Here is a 27057-nt window from a genome sequence, read left to right as displayed (position 1 = left end):
AAACATTTAATGGGGTCTTTTTGCTCATTAAGTTGTATTGATTAGATTTGTTGTTTTTTAATCTCTTATTTTATTTGTTTTAACATCTGCACCCACTTTTGGACCAAATCTTCATGGTTTTCATTTAACCTTTCTAAAAAAGGCAGAGGAACTCACTAATGTTTCAGAGTACACAGTCTTTCTTTACTATTCACAATTGCTTTATATGCACACTGCATATAGTTAAGTGTTATTACTTTGTAAGACCAGTGCATAATCTTTAAAGAGATTCAGTGGTATTCAAGGTAACTCTCTCAGCAGGCCAGTAATTTTCCAACAACACTGTAGTTGATTTTCACTCTGTATGTGTACTTGTGTGTGAAGGTCGCCCAAAGTTTTCCTTATAGATCTCTGGGAAATTACTGAACTTCAAGAGGAATTTCACTGAATTCCTGAAAAAAAAATGTTTGGGTAGTTAAAGGACATTGAGGTCTCCAGCTTTTTAAACCACAAGATCACTTTTTCAATATAAGAGCAATGTAAGATCTACCTCAAACCCAAATACCCCTGCCCCACTTCCTTCCTGCCCCTTCTCTGAGGCCCCACCCCTGCTCCACCCCTTCTCCAAGGCTTCACCCTGCTCACTCCATCCCCCTTCTTCCCAGAACATCATTCACTTTCACCAGGCTGGGTGGGGGCAGGGAGGTAGGAGTATATATTCTGGTTTTGGGCCAAAGGTTTCAGAGTGTGGGATGGGCTCTGGGCTTAGTCCAGGGTGGGGTTTTGGGATCCAGGAGGGGTTTCAGGGTGCAAGCTCTGAGAATGAGTTTGGGTGCAGGGGGACTCGCATCTGGGGCAGGAGGTTGAGTGCAGGAGGAAGTTCAGGGCTGGAACAGGGGTTCAGGATACAGGCTTTGGCTGGGCACCACTTAACTGAGACAGCTTCCGGGTTCTGGAACAGTGGGGTTAAGGCAGGCTTACTCCTGCCCCTGCACCACTTCTGAAAGCATCTGGTATGTATAGTAATGGTGCCATGTGCCACCCCTCAACTGTAGGCACTGAGCCCACAGCTTATACTGGCCACGGTTCTCTGTTACTGATCAATGGGAGCTGCAGCAGTACTGTCTGCAGGCAAGGACAGCATGTGGAGACCTCCTGCTCTGCCTCTCTGAGGCTGCAGGGACATGTCAGCCACTTCCAGGAGCAACACTTACCATCGGGATAATGACTCCAGCTGCGACAGGTTAGGCATTTTAGAACTCACTACTCAAAGAATTAAATTTAAGGATAAGAGAGAAATGAAAATAATAAAATGCACAGACCAGTCTAAAACCAAAAACAACACACTTTGCAAGTAGTAAAAGAAGTAACAACAACTCCCTCACATATGTGTTGGGTCAGGAGATGAGAGGGAAGGACAGTGTGTGTTTGTGAGAATGACAGACACACACACAGTGTGTGAAAGTGACAGAGATTTGCATTGCCAATCTCCCTCCATCCCCTTCTCTCTGTGTGGAGATAGGGTACAGAAGCAGGGGGAAGGAGGGACACCCTGACATCAGCGCCCTCACTCTTCTTCCTTCCACACCCTGCATAACAAGCAGGAGGCACCCAGGGGGGCAACTCCAAGGCAAAGGGCAGGAGCAGCATGACAGTGTGTGGAGGGCAACTGAAGTGCCAGTGCTTGATAGCTTCCTGGCCAAGCCAGTCAGGATCAACGGTCAGAGGCTACAAGATCTGCTGATAGACCCCATTCTATGGTTGGTGGCCACTGATCTAGACTAAATATACACTGTGTAGTAAAATTATACAGAAAGTGTTTTACACCAACTGAATTTTAACTTTCAGGGATCCTCAGATTTATTTTTTTTGGGGGGGGGGGGGCAAACACAGAAATTCCCAAAATTATTTTTTTTTTAATTTGGACTGCTAAATAATTAATATAATCCACAAAATTACTATGCCTCTTTCTAGTAAATAAATCTGGCATGCAAAAAAGGAAAAGAGAGAGAGGAAGATAGGAAACAATTACTTAAGATTAGGGATGTTAAATTTCAATTAATCAGCTAATCAAGTAGTTGGAATTTCCATCGACTTCTCGATTAGTCAATAAGAGGGCTCTCACTACATTTAAAGGCAGAAGAGCAGAAGGGAAATGCAGTTTCAGTCTTTGAAATGCAGTAAGAGCTCTTGTACATTTCAAAAGCAAAAGTGCAGCAGTCAGAACTGGTGCAAGCGGGGACTGCTTCAGTCTCTGCTTGCACCGTTTCCCCACTGTGCATCTGCCTCTCCTGTCCCCCACAGAGATGGTGCTGGGGGGAGCCAACTTTTTAGATGGCTCTCCCACCACTGGCTACTGCTCCCCCACCTTGCTGCCTCTCTTTGATAGAGGCAGCTGGGGGTGTGGGGAAGCTGTTGGATGAGTCACTGTTCGACTATCCGATAAGTTTATACTTAACACTAGTCACTTACATCCCTACTTATGATAATTTTAATAAGTATCTGATTATCCTTAGTTCATACATTCTGTTAATGATTATATTGACATGAAAAATCACTTTGTACATTGTAATAAAATCCTTAACTTTTGTACACTGAGTACATATATATACTCTCACTCAGTATAGTCATAACCAGTATATGTATATATTTAAATTTGTAATTCCCAATGTGTCTAAAATGTTCATATATATGTTCTGTGGCTTAGATTTCAGTGTGATCACAGACATGTAATATAAAAATGCTCAGTGCTAACTATGAAATATTTTGAGCTTGCTGATTGAATGCATAGTGTAATAAGTTGTTAAATGCCTTAATACTAAGACATATATTACCCATTTTGTAAAGGGCATGCACATAATTTCATGGAAAAATAAGCTGGTGGTTCTGTTACTCTAATGTCATTCCAATGAAATGAATAGACCCAGGCTTCCCAAGGCATGGCTTCAAGTGTGTGAACCTATTCATGGAAGCACTTTAGTATGACCCATCTCCGCCATCTTTGATTCTTTGTATTGCAGATTAAACTAACAATAAGTTTTGGACCATTTTGAACAGTGACTGCCAATAATACTGTATTGAGCAGTAGCTTTGTAACATGGGTAATGAAGTATCGTATATTTTCACTTACAATCTGATCTAAGGCCCGGATCCTGCAAACACTCATTAATTTGTTAAACTTTTAAGTGTGTGAAAAGTATAGCTGCAATCAATGGGTCTAGAGATGAACAGACTAATGTACTAGGCTACTTTGACTTTGGTAAGTAAATAAATCTGTGGATATACCCACACTTGCTTGCATTTTAAGTTCTTAAAAGGGCAGTATTTCCTAAGTGTCGCTGTGGATTTCATTAAACCTTGTCTTTTAACATTTATAAGGCTTAATTTGAAGTTTTCAAAGATCCAAGTTAAGATTTGAAGCTACAATTACAGAGTAGCACAAGTGAGTTGTTTGAAAAGTTGCTATTAGGGTAATTTTTTAAAAAAAGGAAAAACTCATATTTTATGGGAATTAAATGTCAGAATCGCAGCATTCTGTCGTCATCACAACCAGGAAGCAGAACCATTTTTAGTTTGTTGAAACTGAAATTAGGAATAGATCCCATTATGTACAGAATGAATACATGATGGTGTGGGGTGGCATATAGCATAAATGTGTCATTAGCATAAGCTTAGTTTGATCACATTACTAAGTAATGGGAAAGCCAAAGTAAGTTATCCAGGTTATTTCAAATACAGGGCTAGCACATTATCTTCTACATGTACTGTAAACTGCCTCATACATTTTTGGGACAGATGAAATAACAATGACAATAATTTTCTGTATAGAAAATTTTAATGGAAAAAATAGTTTTTAACACTGTTAATATAATTACTTCAGTTCAGAAGCCAGATTCTCTTACAGTGATTCCCGCTGCAAATTTCTCAAACCTTTAAAAATGATCTAAAATAGATTTTTTTATACATCATGTCAGCATTTGAATGTTTTGAGATGTTGTACCTACCTGTGCAAGAAGCAAATCTTTTATCCCATGGGAAACGAAGAATTCTTCATTTGCAATGTTATGAACTCCAGGTTTTGGCCCTTGAGTCTGCCTCTGTGTGGTGTAATTTCAAGGGAGAGAGGTTGGAATTCCAGATTTAAGGAGGAAAGAGGAAACATTTGTCTGGAAAGTTAGTGATTTTTTACTATCGTATTTCTTTGACGCTCAAGGGGCTGGATTGCTAGAGATGGATATAGTGATGTGGTTGAAAGTGCATAATAAATGTAGTTCATCACATAGCTCTGCAGTTGACCACCTAGAACTTGTTCAAACTAATACTGTAAAAGTACGATGTGAGATCCAGTTTTCTAGCTCTATCTAATAATACCTTCTAATCAACTCTAGTACCCTCAGCCCAAAAAAAGCAATAGTATTTGTGTTCTAACACACGGTTGCTTTGTCTTGATAGCTTTATAAGATGTTAATTAAATCAAGCTAGCTAGAGCTATCTAATATTATCTTTAAATCCTAGTCCAGAGTTTCTACCATGCATGTGCAGAATGTGTGTGTGTGTGTGTATGTCTGTACAACAATGTGTAATGTATGTGTGTATTTTTGCAATTAAATCAATATACAAAGAGATTAAAGGTTTATGGTTCTTGGAAATGCTAGGAACACAGATTATTATTGTCATAGAATTTATTTAAAATGTCTGCAGAAATATTTGTTAGAGAAACAGCCATGGACTTCTGGGAGCCTTGTCTACTACTTTAATTGAAGTTCGTCTAGTAAAGATTTAAATTGAGTTGGCACCTATGGATCATCAAATGCTGATGCTTCATTTGGTCATTTGAAATTAGCTTGCAGTTCTTTGATTTCTGAAAATGGGAATCAGTATAGCTCTTCTCTTTTCTTACCAACTTTAGTTTAAATATAGATTTGTATTTTCATAATTTCTTAGTCCAGGATGACTGTGTAGATACTTTGACACAGCTTTTCTAATTGATCCCAACTTCTTGTGGGACACAGAGGCAAAGTCCCATGCTCCTGTAATGAACATTTTTGGGCAGCGGTGCGGTGATAAATTAATATCCAAATCTCAAGTCATTCAGTATAACATCCTTCATGTTGCATCACACAAGGAGACTGTGTGGTTTGAGATGACTTTAAAATCTGAGAGTTTTTTCCAAGCTCTGAGAAGAATTCCCAATGAAATATGCTTGTTGTTGTTCTGGCTGGCATGCCAATATTTTTTCTCCTTCAGAACTATCAATGTTTTTTTTTTCTTTTCAGTTGACATATTTTTCTGTTGTTGTTTTCTGTAATGGAGAACTGAAACATCCCTAAAATCTAACAAAAAACAGAGCTTTTTATCTTGCTCATTAAAAAAATAGCATAGTCCTAGCCAAGAATGGTAGAATAATAGAAATTAGAATAGAAAAGCAGAGTGGTAAACCCTTCAGCCAGGGTAGAATTCTTTCTTGTGATAAATTTTGTGTTGCTTTGTCCAGTCCAGTTTAAAACATCTTTGCTTAATCCCCAATCTGTCAAGAAGTCCTCTTACCATTGTAAGTACGTTTTAAAATGTGTTTATTAATCATCATTATAACAATGTGGAGGTGTCTCTCATTTATTTTAGGGATATGTTAGGTTGACCATAGAACATACACCCTGGCTTTTCAAATATGAGCTTCAATTCTCTTTATTTTATTGTTGCACATTTTATAGCAAGTAAGAGATTATGCTGTGGTCTAGATCTGTAGAGTTTCCAGGGTTCCACTTCTGTATAGGGTATCTGGATTCCTTTTGGAGACTTTTCTTTCAAAGGAAGAGAAAATTCTTTAGCTCTGTTAGTCATCTTAATCTGTTACCTATTGTTATCGTTTTCCTATTTCCCCATAATGAACCAATTCATTTTCTGGATTTTTGAATGCCTTTCTATCAGACATGTTTGTCATTCACTTTGTAATTCAGCTATATATGGGATATGTGTTATATGAAATGGAAATTTTTAAGACAACTGGATTGCTATACAGCCTACGTTTCTTCCATATCCTTTCCTTTTTTTTTCTTCCTTACATCATGTATGTGTCAACAAGTAATGGGGGCTTCTTACTAGATGTGCATTCAAAGTCATTAGCCTTAGACAAATTGTCTTTTCCACACAAACCATCCAGGATTCCAGAGAGCAGTGGAACACATCCCTCCTCTTTACTGCCTTTCTGTATTCAGTTTATTGTTCAGCCTACCTAGCTTTTGAGAAAAATCAGAATTCAGCTGAGGGGGGTGTCCTCATTTTGTTCTTTTTAAGGCTTCAGAAAGAATGTGCATTATATAGGCTCTTGTCATTTTTGTTTCTCTAGCAATTAGGTTGTTACTCTTCACAGGCATTTAGATCTTGACTGCAGATTTTCTTTCTTTCTCTATTTTTCTGGACAGAATCCTGTAGAAGTTATCTCTGTCTTCCCTCAGATCTTCTAACCTCTTCAGTGGATCTGGAAATTCTTTCATCAATTTTTAATTGTAGAGGTGTGTGCCTTGTCTTCTGGATCCTCAGAGTTGGAACAGGTTAGGGCTGCATGTCTCTTTAATTTCGTCCGCTAATCTCAGGATGCAATTAGAGATATTCTGAACATGAGATAATCAGTGATTTCAGCATTAGTGAACCAGAGATCTGGTTCCTTCCATTTCATGGTAGCTTCAATCCAGCATTTGTGGCAGATTTCTGAGAGTGAATGCATGCTTCTGTGACTGGATGGATGCTTTCACAGTCCCAGTGTGTCATTCAGGAAACAAGATAGTCAACATGAAATTATTTGATATGGTAATTGTATTTTTCCTTTAAATACTATTAAAAAGAATGTCAGATTTACTGGTTGTGCCGGAATTAAAGAGAACTTTGATTCCAGTAAACCATATTGCATACATATGTGTACAGACAAGGTTGCAATATTTCATTCGTGATCCTGGGGCAAAAGTGAAAGCCTTACTCAGTTTGTATGCAGTCATTCTGCCACTGAATTCAGTTGGAATTTTGAATGAATACAGACAGAATAAAATCTCAGTAAGGACATCAAAGTTTGCTCTAATATACATCCAAGATAATTTTGCTGTATTTGGTATCTTTCTGTTAGTGTAAATGTACAGTATTGTTTACCTTTACAATAGGATTTAAATATATTCACATATTTCAGAACTGTTCAAACAAGCCTTTTTGTAATAGTAAAACCATGAATTTTTTATCCAAAATGTTGAATGAAATACCAGTATGTGAAATTGCTCAATTCCTAGAGCATTGGTTCAGCTTCTGAGAATAGTTATTTTTCTGTACATCTGAGGGTTTTAGGCTGTGTCCTAGAATTTAACGTTTTGTCATGTATTTAATTCTGTTGTCATCTCTGTTTTGTTTTTTTATCTCTGTAGATTTATGCTTACATATTTGAAAACATCAAATCGGTTCAATTAGAAGCTTTACTTCTGTCTTTGCTAAGCCTGGTGGTGCTCATTCTTGTTAAAGAACTGAATGAAAAATTTAAAAGAAAAATTAAAGTAGTTCTTCCTATTGATTTAATTCTGGTAAGTATGAAATCAAATATCAGACTTCTAGCCTTTTCAAGCTTGCACTTCTTTGTTTAATCTGTGAATGCTCACTATGTTATCCATGGCCACACCTGCCACTTATGAAATGTAGAGCTAATTTGCATGACTGTATGTTAATGTATGAACAGGAAACAGTTTGGATAAATAATTTAAAAAGTCGCATATGTTTTCCATTTATAGAACATTTTTCATATGCTTTCTGTTGCTTACATTAATATAAGAACATGTGGTCTAAAATGTTAATATGAGCAATTAGAAGTATAAAAGCAAAAAATGTAATTGGTATGTTTTTGTTCTGAAAAGGTAAGGGATGAATGTTGGTTAGCTGTAGTTAAACATTGCTTTTTACATTTATTTTTGACAACATCAGCACTGAAACTATCATTTTCTATCATTTCCAATTTTCTTTTCACACTGTGCGTGTTAAATAGAAATTAGCTACAGTGCTGTAGGTACTTTACATTCAGATTTCAAGATCAGGCACCCAGAGTTAGGATTTTGTTTCCACAGAACTTCTTGCACAAAGTAAACAGACTTTGAGAGAACTCTGAAGTGATATTCAGTATACTAGCTTTATACTTCTGTTTTCTTTGGAGTCTCTTAGACAAAAGGAGACACATTCTAAGGAAGAGAAATGCTGAAGCTCAAACATCAGATATTACATAGGTCAATATAGTAAACTACTTTGGGCATTTTTTCATAAAGACCAGGGCCAATTTGCAGTCACGTTAAATTAATTACTATATATTCTGTATGCTGCTGAATTGACTGGAGAGTTTTTGCAGGCTATCTCTGATAAGATTTGGCATCTAAAAGCCTGTAGAATAATTGTGCTTTTACGGAAGATAGGTAATGTGACACCAGTTTTCAAAAAAGTTTGTAGAAGTGATCCTGGCAATTACAGACCAAAAGCTTCAGAAGGGTAGCCGGGTTAGTCTGTAACTGGAAAAGTCTACATACAGAATTGCCAAACACATAGACTGACAATTTGTTGGGGAAAAGTCAACATGGTTTCTGTAAAGGGAAATCATGCCTAACTAAACTACTAGAATTCTTTGAAGAGATCAACAAGCATGTGGACAAGAGCTATCCAGTGGATATCGTGTACTTACATTTCTAGGAAGGCTTTGACAAGGTCCTTCACCAAAGGCTCTTAAGCAAAGTAAGTTGTCATGGGATAAGAGGGAAGGTCCTCTCATGGATTGATAACTGGTTAAAAGACAGTAAACAAAAGGTAGGAATAAATAGTTAGTTTTCAGATTGGAGACAGATAATTAGTGATGTTCCACAGGGCTCTGTTCTGGGACCAGTCCTATTCAAAATGTTGGTTAGCTGTAGTTAAACATTGCTTTTTACATTTATTTTTGACAATATCAGCACTGAAACTATCATTTTGTATCATTTCCAATGATCTGGAGAATGGGGTGAACATTGATGTGGTAAAATTTACAGATGGCACTGAACTGCTCAAGATAGTTAAGTCCAAAGCACACCGAAGAGCTTCGAAAGGATCTCACAAAACTAGGTGACTGAGCAACAGAATGGCAGATGAATTTTAATGTTAAATTAAATGCAAAGAAATGTGTTTTGGAAAACGTAATCCCAACCATACATGTACAATTATGGGGACTTAATTAGTTATTTCTACCTGAGAGAGATTTTGCAGTCATGGTGGTTAGTTCTCTGAAAACATCCACTCAGTGTGCAGCAGCAGTCAACAAAACAAACAATGTTAGGAATAATTTAAAAAGGGCTGGAGAATAAAACAGAGTGTATCTTATTGCCTCTATATTAATACATAGTACGCCCACATATTGAATACTGAGTGCAGATGTGATTGTCTCATATCAAAAAGATATTTTGGCATTGGAAAAAGTTCAGAAAGGGCAACAATTGTTAGGGGTTTGGAATGGCTGCCATATGAAGAGATATTAATAAAATTGGGACTTTTCATCTTAGAAAAGAGGAGACTAAGGGGGATATGATAGAGGTCTATAAAATCATGACTGCGATGGAGAAAGTAAATAAGGAAAAGATGTTTACTTGTTCCCATAACATAAGAACTAGGATCACCAGATTTAAAACAAGCAAAAGGAAGTATTTCTTCACACAATGCAGTCAAGCTGTGGAACTCCTTGCCAGAGGATGTTGTGAAGATCAGGACTTTAACTGGGTTCAAAAAAGAACTAGAGGAATTTGTGGAGAATAGGTCCATCAATGACTATTAGTCAGGATAGGTAGGAATAGTGTCCCTAGTCTCTGTTTGTCAGAAACTACGAATAGGTGACAGGGAAGGGATTGATTGATGATTACTCATTTTGTTTATTCCCTCTGGGGCACATGGCATTGGCCACTGTTGGCGGACAGGATACTGGGCTAGATGGACCTTTGGTCTGACCCAGTATGGCCGTTCTTATGTTGTTTATGCACAAAACTGTCTGATTTCAAACTGTCAGACATGTGATCAGTTTTATTTACTGTTTGTTTCCAGTTACTTGGATTTCCAGTTACATGTATTTCTCCATGTTTGATGTCCGTGGAACCACTCAATTTAATTTGCTTAGCTTCAACAATACAAAGAATATAAAACCATAGAAATGTAGGGTTGGGAAGAACCTTGAGAGGCCATACATTTCCTGTACTGAGGTACCCAGTACCATGTGTACCTAGAACAGCCATGAGGTTAACTTATTCTTAAAAACCTCCAATAATGGGATCTTTACTACCTTGTTTGGTAACCTGTTCCAATACTTAAGTATCCTTATATTAGAAAGCTTATCCTACTAACTAACCTAAATCTCCCTTGCTGCAGGTTAAGCCAATTCATTCTTGTCCTGGCTTCCGTGCACGTGCAGAACAGTTGATCGCTGTCCCCTTTATAATAGCCCTTAACATATTTGGTAACCCTTTTACCAAATCCTGCCTTCTCCTCCCCCAGTTTTCTTTCATCATGATTGCACACGCCCAATTTCTTTAACCTTTCCTTCTGGGTAAGTTTTACTAAGTCTTTTAAACTATTGTTATTGCTCGCTCTCTGGACTCTTTCCGGTTTGTCTCCATTTTTCTTAAAGTGTGGTGCCCAAAATTGGATACAGTTCTATAGTGGAGTCCTCACCAGTGTTGAGCAGAGCAGGACAATTACCTCCTTGTCTTCACTATGGTGCTACATTGGTGCAGTTGCATTGATGAATCTGTGCCAATGTGGGATGTCTGGTGAAGACCCTCTGTGTCAGTGAGAGAGCAGCCACTTCAATGAGCTGTGGAAGTGATGTTGGTGGGAGACCATCTCCCACTAACATAGCGCAATGTAGACACTTAAGTTGCTTGGGAGGAATGTGGAGGGGCTTTTACCCACCCCTGAGTAATGCGACTTATGTTGATGTAAGAGGTAGTATAGACAAGCCCTTAAAAACAATGCTCCTCTTAATTCACCCCAGAATTTTAGCCTTTTACACAGCTACATCACTCTAGAGATGTGTATTCAGTTTGTGATCCACTATAACTTCTAGATCCTTTATAGCAGTACCACTGCCTATCCACTTATTCCCCATTTTTATTCATGTGTTTGTGCTTCATTTTACACTTGTCTTTATTAAATTTCATCTTCATGATTTTAGAGCTATTCTGCAATTTATCAAGGTCAATTTTGAATTTTCATCCTATCTTCCAAAGTGTTAGAAACTCTTCCCAGCTTGGGGTCATGTTCAGATTTTATAAACATGCTCTTCATTCCATTTCTCAAGTCATTAGTGAAAATATTGAATAGTACTGACCTAGGAGTGAACCCTGCAGAACTCCACTTGATACATTCTGCCAGTTTGGCAGTGAATCATTGATAACTACTCTTTGATTATGCTTTTTCACAAGTTGTGCACACACTTTATAGTAGTTTCATCTATACCAGTGGTTCTCTATCAGAGGGGCATATCCTTCAGAGGAACACAGAGGTCTTCCAGTGGATCCATCAACTAATCTACATATTTTTACAACCAGCTACATAAAAAGCACTAGCAAAGTCAGTACAAACTAAAATTTCATACAGATAATGACTTGTTTGTACTGCTTTATATGCTACACAGCAGTGTTTTCAAGTGTGCTATGGGCCCACTTTGGAAAAGCTGCTAGAGTGTTTATTTACCTAAAGGGTCTGTAGCCTTTCCTTGGATCCTCTTGTCTAGAAACAATGGGATCTGTGAGGCTCCATGGCTATGGACCCTTTAGGTCCATATTTCTCAAAGTGGTCCATGGATCCATTCTGAGAAACACTGCTTTAGGTAAAGAAAGTGGCGCGGGCTTGCTAGTGGCTTTTCCAAACCAGCCCTCTTTGAGAAACACTGCTATACATAAATCCTTGCTGGCTATTCCTAATAACCCTGGTATCCTCTAGATCAGTGGTTCTCAAAGTGTGGTCCTCCCAGGTGGTCTGCGGCTCACGCTCATCCCCCAGCTTTCTCTCCCATGCAGCGGGGAGCCCGCATTGCTGCTCAAGCCTCATAGTCATTGGGCTCAGCACTGGCCACTGACACCACTCCCCCTCAGGTCTGCTTCTGGCTGCACAGTTCATGTTGATAAATCCAGAGCGGCTCAGAGGGTGTGTGGGGGGAAGAAAGTCTTGATCTTTCTTGCCAGACCCTGCTCGCTTGCTCTGCCTATTTCTCTCTGAGCTGGGTCTATCAGGGTATGTCTACACTAGCTCGTTAGTTCGAGCTAGGTAGGGCAATTAGGGCAAGCGGAGCTGCAAATGAAGCCCGGGATTTAAATATCCCGGGCTTCATTTGCATGTTCCCGGGCACCACCATTTTTAAATGGCGTGGAATGAGGAGTAACGGTAGTTTGAATTAGGATCTTTAATTCGAACTACCTACTCTGAGCCGCGGGCACGGAGTTCGGACTAAGGGGGATTTAAAAATGCCGGCGCCCGGGAACATGCAAATGAAGCCCGGGATATTTAAATCCCGGACTTCATTTGCAACTCCGCTTGCCCTAATTACCCTACCTAGCTCAAACTAACGAGCTAGTGTAGACGTACCCTGCGAGAAAGTCAGGGCTTTCTTCCCCTCCCCCACTTCTTCCCCACCCTCTGAGCCATTCTGGGTTTATCAACATGGGCTGCACGGCTGGAAGGGGGCCTGCAGGGAGTGGTGCTGGCAGCTGGTGTGGAGCTTGGTGACCGCGAGGACTGAGTGGCAACGCAAACATGCAGCCAACCTGTGTAAGGCGCCGTGTGCCCCAGCTCACTGAGGAGCACTGCGGAAGACCTACCTGATATACCCAAGTGCAGAGGCTAAGAGATAGCTTGGGCAGGCACAGGCAGGGGCCACAGCTACAGGGGACCCTTCACCTGGGGCGATCGCTGCAGTGCAGTGGCAGGTGCTCCTATATCCCCCCTCATGTTCAGCCTAGCCTTCCTGAATTCTGCCCCCCAGGTGCAGTGCAGGGCAGCCTGGAGCAGCTACAGGCCTGGGGGACACAGGACACACGGACAGCCCTGTGTGCATTGGCAGAAATGCCCCCTGCAGCTGGGAGCAGGGGCTGGGGAGGGGAGTGTTGGGCTCAAAGCCAAACTTCTTGGACCAGGAAGCGATAGCCACAGCCCTGTGGAGCCAGGGCAAGGGCAGCAAGATGGGACCCCAGACTACCCTCAGCCCCTGGCTGTTTACCCACAGCCCCCTGCATGCCAGGTAGACTGCTGAGTGTCAAGCTCCTACAGCACCAGTCAGGCTCTGGGGATGAGCTCTGTCCAAGCCCAGCCCCAAAGCTTCGCTTACAGCCCACCACCGCACGTCCAGCCTCCAGCACAGACACCCCTGTGTCCCAAGCCCTCCCAGGCTGGTGGGGAAGCCAGGGGAGTGCTGTTACAAACACCTGACTCCGGGAGTTGGGGCTTCAATCTGTTTAATAATTTAAATTAAACCATTCTCCCTAACTGTAGCACTAGCAAAATGGCTCAGGAGTAATTATGTAATTAACAGTGAGTTTCCATTAGCAACTGGCAGTTCATGGAAAGATTTTCATTGAACCAGATGGTCCACGGGCCAAAAAGTTTGAGAACCATTGCTCTAGAAGCTTACAAACTGATTGTTTAATAAATTGCTCTGGTAAATTTCCAGGTATCAAAGTTAGACTAACTGGTCAATAATTCCCTGGGTCCTCTGCTTCCTCTTTTTAAAGATAGGTATTATGTTTACCCTTTTTCAGTCCTCTGGGACCTCCCCTATCTTCCATGAGTTCTCAATGATAATCACTAATGGTTCTGCGATTACTTCTGGAACTTCCTTCAGTACCCTGGGGTGAATTTCATCAGGCCCTTCTGACTTGAATACATCTTACTTTTATCTAAATATTTTTAAATAGTTCTCTTCCTGTTACAGCTCGTGTTTCCTCCCCCTTGTTAATATTTACTGTGTTTAGCCTCTGGTCACAATTAATTTTTTAGTAAAGGCTGATCTAAAATAATGAGGAGTCCTGTAGCACCTTTGAGACTAACAGATTTATTAGGGTTTGATGTCTGTTATTAGTTCCTCTTCCCCACTAACCTACATTTTCCTTTAGCTTTCTCTTCTTCTTAATGTATTTATAGAACCCCTTCTTATTAGCGTTTATATCCTTTATCAGTGTTATGTCACCAGGCGTATGGAATTGCTGTATTTGGAGCTGGGTGAAACTTTTTTTTCAGACAAAAGGTGTAGGTTTGGATGAACCAAAACATTTTGTTGGCTTCATGTCAATGTTGTCAAAACATCAGTTGGAAAAAACCCTCTAAAACTATTCTGAAAAATGAAACATTTTAGTGTTTCATTTTAAAATGTCTTTTTATTTTTAAAAAATTAAAAATTAAAAAATATTCAAAAAAGCTTGACAACAAAACCTTTTATTTCAGATTGAATGAAACATCCCCAACTGATTTCTTTCTGACTCTTTGGTTTGCCAAAACTTTCATTTTTGTTTCGATTTTTCACAAAGACAAGCAGACAGAAAAGTCAGTTATTCTCATAGCTGTGCCCAGGTGGCTCTCTCTGTAGAAAAACTATTTAACACATAGTCCCTGAGAAAAAGGTAGGCTGCATGTTCACTTTACTATCAAAATGTTAAAGTATTGTTTCTAGAGGGAAGTGACACTTTTTTTTTCTTCATATAGCTCAGTAAGATCCTGTTGAAGTTTGTAAGTGCTTTTCAAAATTAATATGAAAATAGACTCTGTTCCTTTGAATTTTCTGCTATAGTGGATTGGAGAGATAATTAGAATACAGTAGCTCTTAGCTGTGTCCATAATGATGTAGATTGGATAGAATTTAATAGTCTCTTAGCCACACGTATAAGCCCTCTGGGAGATACAAGCTTCATTTGGAAGTTTGAAACACAGCAGCTTGTAATACCAGAGACTTTTGGTGTTAGCAACATCTAAAACTCTAGAATGGTTTAGAAATATTGTTACGACATAGCTGGACCCCATGGACATTGCAAGACCTAACTATTTGTTGAGGGACTATTCTATTGTGGGAATATGCCCCATAACTGGCAGAAAGTAAACAGAAGACAGGGCCTAAGCTGGAAGCAATTTCATGTTTAAGCAGGAAAGGATGAGCTACTATCCAGTTAGAAAAGTATTTGTATAGAATGTTTCAGGAATGATCAGAGACCTAGTCAGCTACTAGTGAAAATACTGTGAGGAAGTGAGTCAGACAGAGGGGAAGTCAGAGGGTATTTGTGGGAATGCACAGGCAATAAGCCACTAGACCTAATCCACCACAGCCTACAGGAGATGCTGTTGTTCAAGGAAAGACACATGCTGATTTGTCAGGGTACAGTGGAATTCTTCAGCCAGTTTGCAACTGATACAAAAAAACAAACAAACATAAAAATAACCTGAAAATGACATGGATGGCTTGAAAAAAATCACAGAAAAAACTCATGCACACAAATCACGTGGAGCAGATCCTCATCCTGGTGTAAATTGTGATCGCTTCACTGGAGTCAATGGAGCTATGACAGTTTACTTCACAGAATAATAGAACTGGAAGGAACCTCCAGATGTCATCAAGTCCAGTCCCCTGCACTCATGGCAGGACCAAGCACCATGTAAGCCAATGACAGATGTATATCTAACCTGCTCTTAAAAATCTCCAATGATGGTGATTCCATAAGTTCCCTAGCACTTTTTTCCAGTGTTTAACTGTCGTGAGAAGTTAGGAAGTTTTTCTGTATGTCCAACCTAAATCCATCTTGCTGCTATTTAAGCCCAATGCTTCTTGGTGAAGAAGAAGAATTTTTCTCCCTCCTTCTTGTAACAAACTTTTAGATACATGAAAGCTGTTATCATGTCTCATCTCAGTCTTTTTTCCCGACTAACAAACCCAGTTCTTTCAATCTTCCCTCATAGATCATGTTTTATATACCTTTAATAATATATGTTGCTCTTCTGTGGACCTTCTCCAGTTTGTTCACATCTTTCCTGAAATGTGGTGACTAAACTGGACACAATACTCCAGTTGAGGCCTAATCAGTGCAGAGTAGAGCAGAAGAATTACTTCTCATGTCTTGCATACAACACTCTTGTTAATACATCCCAGAATGATGATTGCTTTTTTTGCACGAGAGTCAAACTGTTGACTCACATTTAGCTTGTGATCCGCTATTATCTCTAGATGCCTTTCCACAGTACTCCTTCCTAGGTAGTCATTTCTCATTTTGTACGTGTTCAACTAACTGTTCCTAAATGGACTGATTTGCACTTGTCTTTATTGAATATCATCCTGTTTACTTTGGACCATTTCTCCAGTTTGTCCAGATCATTGAGTTATTATCCTATCCTCCAAAGCACGTGTAACACCTCCCAGGTTGATATCATCTGCAAACTTTAAATGCATACTCTTTATGCCACTGTCTAAATCATTGATGAAGATATTGAGCAGAACTGGTCCCAAACCTGAGCCCTGTGAGACCCCACTCAGTATGCCCTTACAGCATGACTGTGAACCATTGATAACTACTCTCTGGGAATGGTTGTCCAACCAGTTATGCACCTACCTTATAGAACTTCTATCTAGCTTGAATTTCCCTACTTTGATAGTGAAAAGGTCATGTAAGACTGTACCAAAGTCTAGCCACATCTACCACTTCCCTCTTATTCACAAGGCTTGTTATCCTGTTAAATACAGGCAGTCCCCGACTTACGCGGATCTGACTTATGTCGGATCCACAGTTACGAACGGGGCTCCCACGGAGGACACGGACTGCAGGACCTCGTGGTCCTGCCACCTGTGTACTCCGGGGCTTTCTCCGCGTCTCCCTGGTCTGCAGACCAGGAAGACGCGGAGCAAAGCTGCGGGGGGGGGGGGCTTGGGCAGTGAGGCAGCCCAGGCGTGCCTGGGCTGGTCCGCTGCAGGCTTCCCCGAGGCTTTGCAAAGATTCAGCGGCTGAATCAGGACGCCTGGGGCAGAGCAGATGGGGTGCTGCTGGGTTGGTCCAGTAGCGCCGAGGAGCGGTGCTACTGGAGCAACCCAGCAGCACCCCAGCTGCTCTGCCCCAGGCGTCCCCAAGTCAGCTTCTGCTGAAACTGACCAGCGCTGACTACAGGAAGCCCAAGGCAGAGTTGCTCTGCCCCGGGCTTCCTGGAATCAGCTGCTGATCAGTTTCAGCAGCAGCTGACTTGGGGACGCTTGGGGTTCTTAAGTTGAATCTGTATGTAAGTCAGAACTGGAGGTCAGTTTCAGCAGCGGCTGAATCTGGATGCCAGTTCCGACTTACATACAGATTCAACTTAAGAACAAACCTACAGTCCCTATCTTGTACGTAACCCGGGGACTGCCTGTAAAGCTATCAGTTTGGTTTAGCATGATTTGTTCTTTAAAAATGTATGCTGGCTGTTACTTATCACCTTTTATCTTCCTGATGTTTGCAAATGGATTCCTTAATTATTTACTCCATTATCTTTCCTGGTACAGAAATTAAGATGACTGGTCTGTAACTTCCAGGGTTGTCCTTTTTTCCTTTTTATAGATGCCCATTATATTTGCCCTTTTGTAGGCAAATATAATAGCTAATGGCTCAGGTATCTGCTTAGTCAGCTCCTTGCATGTTCTAGGTTGCATTTCATCAGACCCTGGTGACTTGAAGGCATCTAACTTGTCTAAGTAATTGTTGACATGTTATTTTCCTATTTTAGCTTCTGAACCAATCTCGTTTTCACTGACATTCACCATGGTAGGCGTCCAACTGCCGTCAACCTTCTTGGTGAAAACTGAAATAAAGAAGTCATTAAGCACCTCTGCCAGTTCCACATTTTCTGTTAATTGTTTTTTCCTCTTTATTGAGTCAAGGTTCTACCCTGTCCTTGGTCTTCCTCTTACTTCTAATGTGTTTGTAGAATGTTTTCATGTCACCCTTTTTATGTCTCTATCTAGTTTGAGGTTGTTTTGTGTTGGGCCTTTCTAATTTTGCCTCTACATACTTATGTTTGTATTCATCCTTTGTAATTTGAATGGAATTTAATTTGAATGTATGCAGGGGATTGATAACTCTGTGAAGATCTCCTTACTGAGTCTCTCTTAGCATCACTGTGCGGAGAGCCTCATGTAGATCACATTCCCACAGAACACTATTTGCTGGCCCTAAGAGGGTGGGAATTATAGCACTGCTTCCTTGCTAGTAGGTGCAAGTAGAACCATGCATGGATTGCCCCCTCTATGTGCAGATTCAAAGGTGGACAATAATATTTGGGTAAGAAAATGTATGGGATATATGATATATTTAATACAAATAATAGTTTACAAAAATGAGATGGAGCCAAGAGGAAAATAATCTAAACACCCACGTATAGAAGGACAGATGAGATGATTGTGATGGTCCCTTCTGATGTTAGTCCATGAGCATGTTGCTGCTTCAAAACACTAGAATTTGTTTAAAAATACTTCAGGATGTATCATTTTGTGCTGCATTTTGTTACTGGATCATTGAACATAGATTGCACATCCATAGCTGATATGGGGGAGCAGTTTCTGTTTGGCAGATATGTATTTAAATATGTACAATCTCCTTTAATCTCCAGTGCCATACATTTTCATGTTCCCTTACAAAAATACTGTCATGTTCTACAATAATTGTCCGACACTTTGCAGATTTACTCCTTTGGACCAATTCTTTAAAACTTTTTAGTATTTGGATTTTAGTGAAGTATGAGATTTTATCAGCATAATCCCTACAGATTCTCGTTCTGTATATTGATTTTCTTAGCTATGCCCTCAGTGATTTGCAGCAACAATGGCATCTTGTGAAACTGACAAGATCTATGTTTTCGCATAATATCCCCATGAATATGAACTTCAGTCTTTCTAAACAGAATATTTAATACTTAAATAAAGGTATTTTGTTAACTAGTATGCAATTTTCAAGATGTTAGGGAGGCATCTTATTTACACAGGCATCTTTCTAGTAGGCAGTTTCAGAGAGGAAGAATGATCCAGTGGGTGGGGGTTTGCCTTGGACTTGAAAGATCTTATTTCAGTTCTCTGCTTGCCATAGACTTCCTGTGTGATCTTGGGCAAGTTACTTAGTCTTGCAATGTTTCAGTTCTCCTTCTGTATAATGGGGATAATAGCACATCCCTACTTCATAGGAGTATCATGAAGATAAATACATTAAAGATTGTGACACACTCAGCCATTGCAGCAATATGAGCACCTAACAAATAGAACATTAACATCATTTCTGTGCTGAATTAAATAGATCATTGCAACATCTGTTGGCTGCTACTGTGCTGATATGGAGAACACCTATGGCCTAGAAGTTGTGGGGCATATTCCAGAAGGGTAAGGTGTTGTTTATTTGCTTATGGTTTTAAAATGTATTTATGTTTAGAGAACAGCCCATGAAAGGGCAAATGAAATGAAAATGAAATGTACTTGCAATGCTCATTTCAGCCCTCAAATATAGCCCCACATCGGAGACGTTTGTTGATACCATCCTGAGCAGATGTTCAGTTGCCTATATAGGGATTGTTTCATTATTTTATAGGACAAGGAACTATGAACCAAATGATGCCTTAAGCTGCTCAATGAATATAAGAAAGGTTGAGTGGTAAAACACTTTCCTGTAGTACAACACAACCCTCCAGGCCCCTTTCTACCAAAATAATTCTCCCACTGGCAAGGTGTTATGGAGAAGCTTGCTATGGCAGATGGTAGGTTAGATAACACCCCTCTTTACATCAGTGTTTCTAGACCTTTTCAGTTTATTTCCTTTTAATTTATAAACTGGAATATTGACTCATTCCCCCCACCCTGATGTAATCTCTTGGTGTCTAATAGGAAAATCCTAAGAAATATTTTTGGAGGGAAAAATGTTACCAAATAATGTATTTTTGAATAGTATTTTAACAAATACAGAAGCAGCAGTGACCTGATTCTAACCCAAGTTAAGTTACTGTAAAGACTCCCACTGAGTGTGGTGGACTTTGGATCAGGTCCCAAAAATGAAAACAGACAACTGCCGCCATCACTCGATATTAAGGATGCACATAGAAGTTTGTTTGACTCCCTGCTGACAATCTTGATACGAGGCATGTAGGCCACAGGCTCCTAAATCAGGTAGGTGTTGCAAGGCTGAGCACAGCAAACTCCAAATTCCTTTAAAAAACTGGGCATTAGTTACTATGGTGATTGAGCACATTATAGATACAGGAAATCTACTTCACTGGGGTCCCTGCTCCCAGAATACTACCTGCTTTTTATGGTCATTGTTAGTTTATAAGATTTAAAAATGGGCTTCAGCAAGTAGACCAATTAGATTTTCAACTACTTCTAGGGGTTTCCCCATCTGACATAGGCCCAGTGCATTCTGGAAAGACGAGGAGACCGTGTGCTAGGAGCTTGCAGCAATAGAAGAAAGATATTGGGATCTGTTGAGAGGTCATACTTCCCCATTTGTGAGCATAGAGTTTGAGTGTAGAAAAGAAACTTGTAATGAAAGCAGGGACATCACCTGACATTAATTAAGGAAAATGCTACAAGTAGGATTCATAATCATAGAACTGCAAGCAGGACAGCCACCCCAGAGTGTGTGTGGCAAACTCTTCGGTTTCATGTTTTTGACTACTACAACAAAATGTTCCTTTTCTGTGCCCCTCTCTGCTCCCTCACCATCCCACACTCACAGTGGTTGTCCTTGGTAAGTGAGGTCCCAAAGTTCAGAGGTGCGCCTGTATAAGTTTGACACAAGGAGTACTAATGTGGTCATGCTTACAGGCTACCACTAACGTATTAATTACTGTATGCTTTAAATGAGGTCTACCCAACATGATTCTCAAAATACTAATGTCTGACAGTACCTTTTTACTCTAGTGCTCTTGAGATTGTTTCCACTGTTGATGCAGTAGAAAAAGAGGCAGCAATGATGTGACATTTAGGGCAAAAAGTCCCTTACAAGACATATGTCTCTGTGAGCGTGTATCCATTGCAATTAAACATAACTTTGGATCAGGATTTACCATGCATGTATCAAATCCAATAAATGGATACATGTCTCTGCCTTTGCAGGATACCGGCACCGAAAGCCCCACCCATGAACATCCTCTCTGAAGTAGTTACTGAAGCTTTTGGAGTAGCATTAGTTGGTTATGTAGCATCACTAGCCCTGGCTCAAGGCTCTGCTAAACAGTTCAGATACTCTGTGGATGATAACCAGGTAAAGCATTTTCTTCTCAGTGCCGGAAGATCATAAACTGACTCTTTTGTTTTGGGAACACACAGTAGTCAGGAGCCTAGCAGGTGACTGAGAATGTCATATGTGATCATGATAGAGATACTAGGAAACATCCACTGCAGTCCAAATGAGCTCTGCAAACTGTCTGTGGAGGCTGCTACTGATTCTAAGGGGACACAAGCTTTGGGAACTATCATGGAATGCTTCATTAAGCACCAGCAGTGGCCAGCTTGGGTGTCAATGTGTTCTTCAGTGTGCTAACATAAGGCAGTTTCTTCCAAGGCAACTTGGTGAGGGAAGAATTCTACATGGGCTGCAGACTGGAAAAACAGAGCAGTAACTGGAATGAGCTAGGAACCTGCACCCCCCGAGACACACCTGATCTTACAAACTGGGCCTTGTGCAAAGCACGAGTTTCAAGAAAAGGCTGATTTTGTATAACAAGTAGGAGCAGTGCTGATTCAGAGAGTGCTGCCAAATCCTCAGCCATGAGATCTCCAGTCCTGAGGGTTCCACTCCTCAAGGGACAGGCTGTAGTGTCAGTGGAATGTTTACTGGTTGTTACTGAACCACTGAATCGAGCATGTGAGCTACTTCATTTTGATTGAGTGCTCTGTGAAGATAGTAACTTCAGCAGTTGATGGGAAATACATGTCCTCAGGGACACATTTTCAACTGGATATTGTCCCATGGGCAGATTGGGAATCTTTCAGCTTTTCATCAAGAGTCCATTAGTCAAAATCAAAATTGTTTGTGAAACAAGGTCAGTTTAGCTGAATTTCCCAACTCCAAAACTTGTTGGGGGGAAAAGTTTCAAAATTCCCTAAATATTCCATTTTAACATTTTCAAATAATTTTTTTTTAATTTCAAACTGCCTTTATCTTTTCATATGTACTGAATAAGATTAAACAAAGAAAAAAAGATCAGAATTAAAACTTTTTGAACGTGTATGTGTGTATATATATGTATATGTATGTGTGTGTGTGTGTGTATGTGTGTCTATATATATATATATTTTGATTGACCCAACATGGGAAAAAAATGTTCTGTTTGCAAACTATTTTGTGATTTTGACTTTTCATCCTGAGTCAGGACTGTAAAAATGTTTGAGCACTCTAAAATATTTATGGGATGGGAAGACTGTTTTCCTCCCACTTCTGTCTGCCTGTGGAACTGAAATACCACTCCTGCATTCCCATTGCAGACCAGCTTGGGGTGGATGAACCATGGCTGAATAGTGACCGGAGAGCCCAGTTTTGCTTGGACCAGCCTATGTCTTTTGTAAACATTCAAATCAGTACATTATTGAGACATGGATATGTCAACTTCTTTGCTCATGTCTTAAAAAATATTCTGCACATAATCTTTCATTAGTTTCTGCTTATGTCACTAAGCCTTGTGTGAAGGAAGGGGATGGCCATAGAGGTGGTAGATGACAGGCATTATAGCAGGAAATGGCAGAAATAAGATAATGCCTCTAGGGCACTTAGGCTTTGTCTCCACTCTGCAGTGGATCAATGCTATAGTAATTGATCCATCAGCAGTTGATTTATCGCAACTGCTTAGATGTGATAAATTGATCGCTGAGCACTCTCCTGTTGACTCTGGTACTCCACAAGGATGAGAAGAGTATCTGGAGTCAATGGGAGAACAGTCCCCCGTGTTCTTATTGCATGGAAGATACCACTACAAGTATGTTGACTTGAGCTATGCTATTTGCGTGGCTGAAGTTGCATAGGGTTGGTGGACGGGGAGGATTTAGTGTAGACCAGGCCTTAGTCTGCAGCTCTTACCATGCTTTTTGTCATAGGTGACTCATGGTAACACTTGAGAAGTGCATTGCCCCCCTATGTTCCCACCAAAAATTTAATTGCTAAGTGGATAGTGCCCCCACATAACTCCCCTTTCCCTCTCTGTGGACTCCTCCACAGTCACCTCTCACCCCTACCTTTAGTGAACACACATGCACAACTGAGCCCTCTAACAGTGTGCTGGTCTGAAGTGGGGGAGGACACATGATCAGGCATCTACACTGGATGAATATGCTACCTATGCCAGTGTCATTAGTAGCCTCAGTGAGTGGGGAGGAGCATAAAGGGTCTCCTTTAGTTCTCACCCTGACTCAGTGCAGATGCTGAAGAACCAAAATCAGACACTGTATTAGAGCACACTGTTCACCTCAGTATGCAGCAGCAGGAGCTTGGTTGACTTCCCCACTCCTATGAGGCTTGTCATGTGTAAGCCTTTGCTCAGAGGTAGTAGCATTTCAGTCATGGATGAGATATAAAGCATGGTAGTAATGAAAGGTACCATATGAATTCAAATTACATTTCTTCCACTTTATTAAGACTTGCCCCCCAAAAGTACAGAGAAATGAGACTTAAGGATAGGCCTGAACATACTTCGGATCTAAGCACCCCCAAACTTTGGGCTGTTCAAAATGTGTCTGGATGTAAATGTGGTTGGAGCCTATCTTTAATAACTAGGAATGCCATTTATTCTCCAACCACAATATATCTCCCTGTTTTACCTTTTAATCTAGCTATAAGCAGATCATTCAAGTTAGTAATGAGTCATAAGAAAGCATAAAGTGCTGGAAGATCTATTACACTGTCTGTTACTGTTTTCCCTAAAAGGTTGTTCTTTATAATTGCTAATATTTACACAGAGAACTCCCATGTTGGCAAGAAATGTTGAAGTGAAAGAACAATAGAGTAAAACAATGTATTCTTTTAAAAAACTTTGCAGGAGCTTTTGGCTCATGGCCTCAGCAATGTGATTCCTTCATTTTTCTTTTGCATACCAAGCGCTGCAGCAATGGGACGTACAGCACTTTTATATAGCACTGGAGCAAAAACACAGGTAACGCATCAGACTTAAAATGGTAAGAAAGCTGAGATTATTGTGTGCTTATCATGTATTATGCTGTTTGTATCCATTTTATTTTCTTGTTCTTCAAATGTAATGTGGAGGAATCAGGCATCAACTTCTGAAACCATTATCAATAACATTATTTCAAACATCATATAAAATCAGTCTGTGAGAGAAGGGTGCCCCTTGTTTTTCCCAGCAACCAAATATGACTTCCCCAATACACAACTTTAGTTTAATATCTCAGGTGGGGGAAGCATGATTCTGCTCTTTTAGCTTGAATATGCTAAAGCCATCCTGAAATGCAAATGGGAGGTGATTTCTTAATATACTTAGATTTTAATTTATTATGAGCTTTCAAGTCTGGCCAAGTGAGAACTCCAGACCTTGTGTTTCTCCTCTGCATGACACACTGCAGAAACTACACTCAAGCCCTTGCATTTTTATTAGCATATTTCACCATCATGACTTAAGAGTCCTCTAGTGGTGAGTGTGGGATTTCACTTTATATAGTGAACTGTTTTACAATTTGATTGGATTCAATGCAACGGATCAGTTTGTGACTAAAATTAATTAAATCCAACTTTTTCAGTTGTTTTATTTTCACTTTATTTTGAAAAACTTGAAAAACAACAAATGGTCTGGTAACACTTTACAGACTAACAAAACAGATAGTTGGTATCATGAGGTTTTGTTGTTTTTTAAGTTGATCCTGTACAGACTAACTTGGCTACCCTTCTGAAGTTTTATTTTGAAAATCAGCCTTGAAAGCCAATCCTAAAAAAGTCATACTGTACCCACTGAAGGTCTGTGTCACGGCGTGTTTGTGTTGTCATCACATGCTTATGTTGTCCGCGATCTATCAAGCCTGTGGCGATGACATGTTCAGCTTCTCCAGGGCAGATGCTAGCAAAACAAAACATAGCAATCCAGATAATCAGAATTAAATCTACATTTACAATAGTATAACTTTTCCATTTGTGTTCATTGTGTTAACTATATTGGACCAAAGTTGTGCTTGACCTTAATTGCAGTTCATGGCCTAAATTAAGTAGAATATTACCCTTGGTGTATGCATGTAGATTATGAACCCTGCAGATCAGATCATATGTTTGTTTTGCACAAGTTGTCATAATATCTAGAGGGTTATTTAGGTCTTTGTATTTCCAAAACACTTTACAAGTATTTGTTGATAACCAAACAGAACCATGTGAGCTAGGTAACTTATACTGAATAATTTAAACAATAAACATCTTTAAAAAGCATTAGGATTATAGGAAAGTTCTGTCAGTATTTACTGAATGTATTTAGTAATGGAGTCTGATGGCATATAGTGCTTCACCATTCTAATGTGCCATCATTCTCCATTATCCATTGTATCCATGCTTCAGAGTCATAGTACACTGTAGAATTATTTTTAGTTCCTGCTTATAAAAATGTTTGTACTGGGTTAGACTAATAGTCCGTGTAGTCCAGCATCCCGTCTTCCAGCTATGGCCAATGCTAGATGTTTCAAAGGGAGAGAACAGAGCAGGTAATCATCAAGTAAGTGATCCATCTACCATAGCTTCTGGCAAACAAGCTAGGGACATTTCAGAGCATGGTTTTGCACCTACCTTCCATTTACTTAATTCGTTTTTTTTTAACCCTCTTATAGTTTAGACCTTCACAACAATGTCTGGCAAAAAGTTCTATACATTGACCATGCATTTTGTGAAGACATACTTTCTTTTGTTTCTTTTAAACCTGCTGTCCATTAATTCCATTTCATGACCCCCTACAACTTGTATTATGAGAAGAGTAAATAATGCTTCTTTGCTTACTCTCTCCATACCAGTCAAATGTATAGCTCCTTATCATCCTAGTTACCTTTTTACCAAGCTGAAAAGTCCCAGTCTTGTTAACTACAAGACTACTATAAGGGGGTGCATAACTGGCTGGATAACCATTCTAAGAGACTAGTCATTAATGGTTCACCATCATGCTGGAAGGGCATAGCAGGTGGGCTTCGGCAGGGCTCAGTTTTTGGACCAGTTCTATTCAAAATCTTCGGCGATTTAGCTATTGGCATAGGGAGCACACTTATTAAAGTTTGCAGATGATACCAAGCTGGGGGAGGAGGTTGCAAGTGTTTTGGATGATAGGGTCAAAATTCAAAATGATCTCGAGAAATGGTTTGAGGTAAATAGAATGAAGTTTAATAAGGACAAATGCAAAGTACTCCACGACCAGGCTTCATTTTTAAAGTAAAGTATTATATCAGACACAAAAGGTTTCAACATTGTCTTTATTTATGGAAGGGTTGGAGAACCGTTTTTATGTCGGGGCCAACAGAAAAATCCCCTGGTGCTCCAGCCCCATGTTGAGCAGAGGCCTCATACCAGATTTACTCTTCTGGAGTTAGTGTAATTTGTGGGCCTCTGTAGGCTCTGCAGTGGGGCCAAAAATGAGGGGTTAAGTGAGTGGGACTGTGCTCCCAGTGAGTGGGGTAGGAATGGGGGTGCAAGATGGGGTGAGAGTATGAGGTCTGGGTGAAAGGTAGGGTGCAGGAGCAGGCTGGGCAGGGTGTTTGGCCAGGAGGGAGGGGGCAGGAACAGGGTAAAGTGCAGGAGTAGGCAGGGGATAGGTGTCTGATCAGAGGGAGGGGGCAGGGTGTCTGTGCAGGGGGGAGGCTGCAGAAGCAGGCTAGGGGTGTGAGGTCTCGGCAGGGGAAGGAGAGCATGGTGGGCACATACTTGTTTTTGTGATGCACACTGCTCCCAAGCACTGGAGGCTTTCCCTGCTGCTTCCATTGGCACAGCGGGAAAAGCCTCCAGAAAGTGTGTCCACCCACTGCTGTTTCCCCAGCTAGAGCAGGGAGGAGGGAGCATCAGTGTGCAGCTGTTTCTGCTCTCTGGGTTTCTGCATTTCTGGCTACCTCAGGGC

The 27057-nt window shown here is 40.3% G+C and overlaps 1 protein-coding gene across 7 annotated transcripts in view; it reads left to right on the top strand.

Moving 5' to 3' along the window:
• Positions 1-27057, top strand: part of SLC26A7 (solute carrier family 26 member 7) — a 172184-nt gene that overhangs the window by 91267 nt on the left and 53860 nt on the right. For 6 of the 7 annotated variants that reach the window (XM_075920400.1, XM_075920402.1, XM_075920401.1 and 3 more), the window contains 4 exons: positions 7386-7538; positions 19287-19369; positions 21095-21242; positions 24010-24123. In XM_075920400.1, the coding sequence (XP_075776515.1) occupies positions 7386-7538; positions 19287-19369; positions 21095-21242; positions 24010-24123 (498 nt within the window). Of the gene's footprint in view, positions 1-6392; positions 6531-7385; positions 7539-19286; positions 19370-21094; positions 21243-24009; positions 24124-27057 lie in introns of those variants that run through there. The other variant, XM_014571568.3, reaches the window with a different exon arrangement.

The sequence above is a fragment of the Pelodiscus sinensis genome, chromosome 2, assembly GCF_049634645.1.
Source record: "Pelodiscus sinensis isolate JC-2024 chromosome 2, ASM4963464v1, whole genome shotgun sequence".
Taxonomy (NCBI): Eukaryota; Metazoa; Chordata; order Testudines; family Trionychidae; genus Pelodiscus; species Pelodiscus sinensis.
The sequence above is the reverse complement of the archived record's forward strand: the minus strand, read 5'-3'. Positions and strand labels throughout refer to the sequence as shown.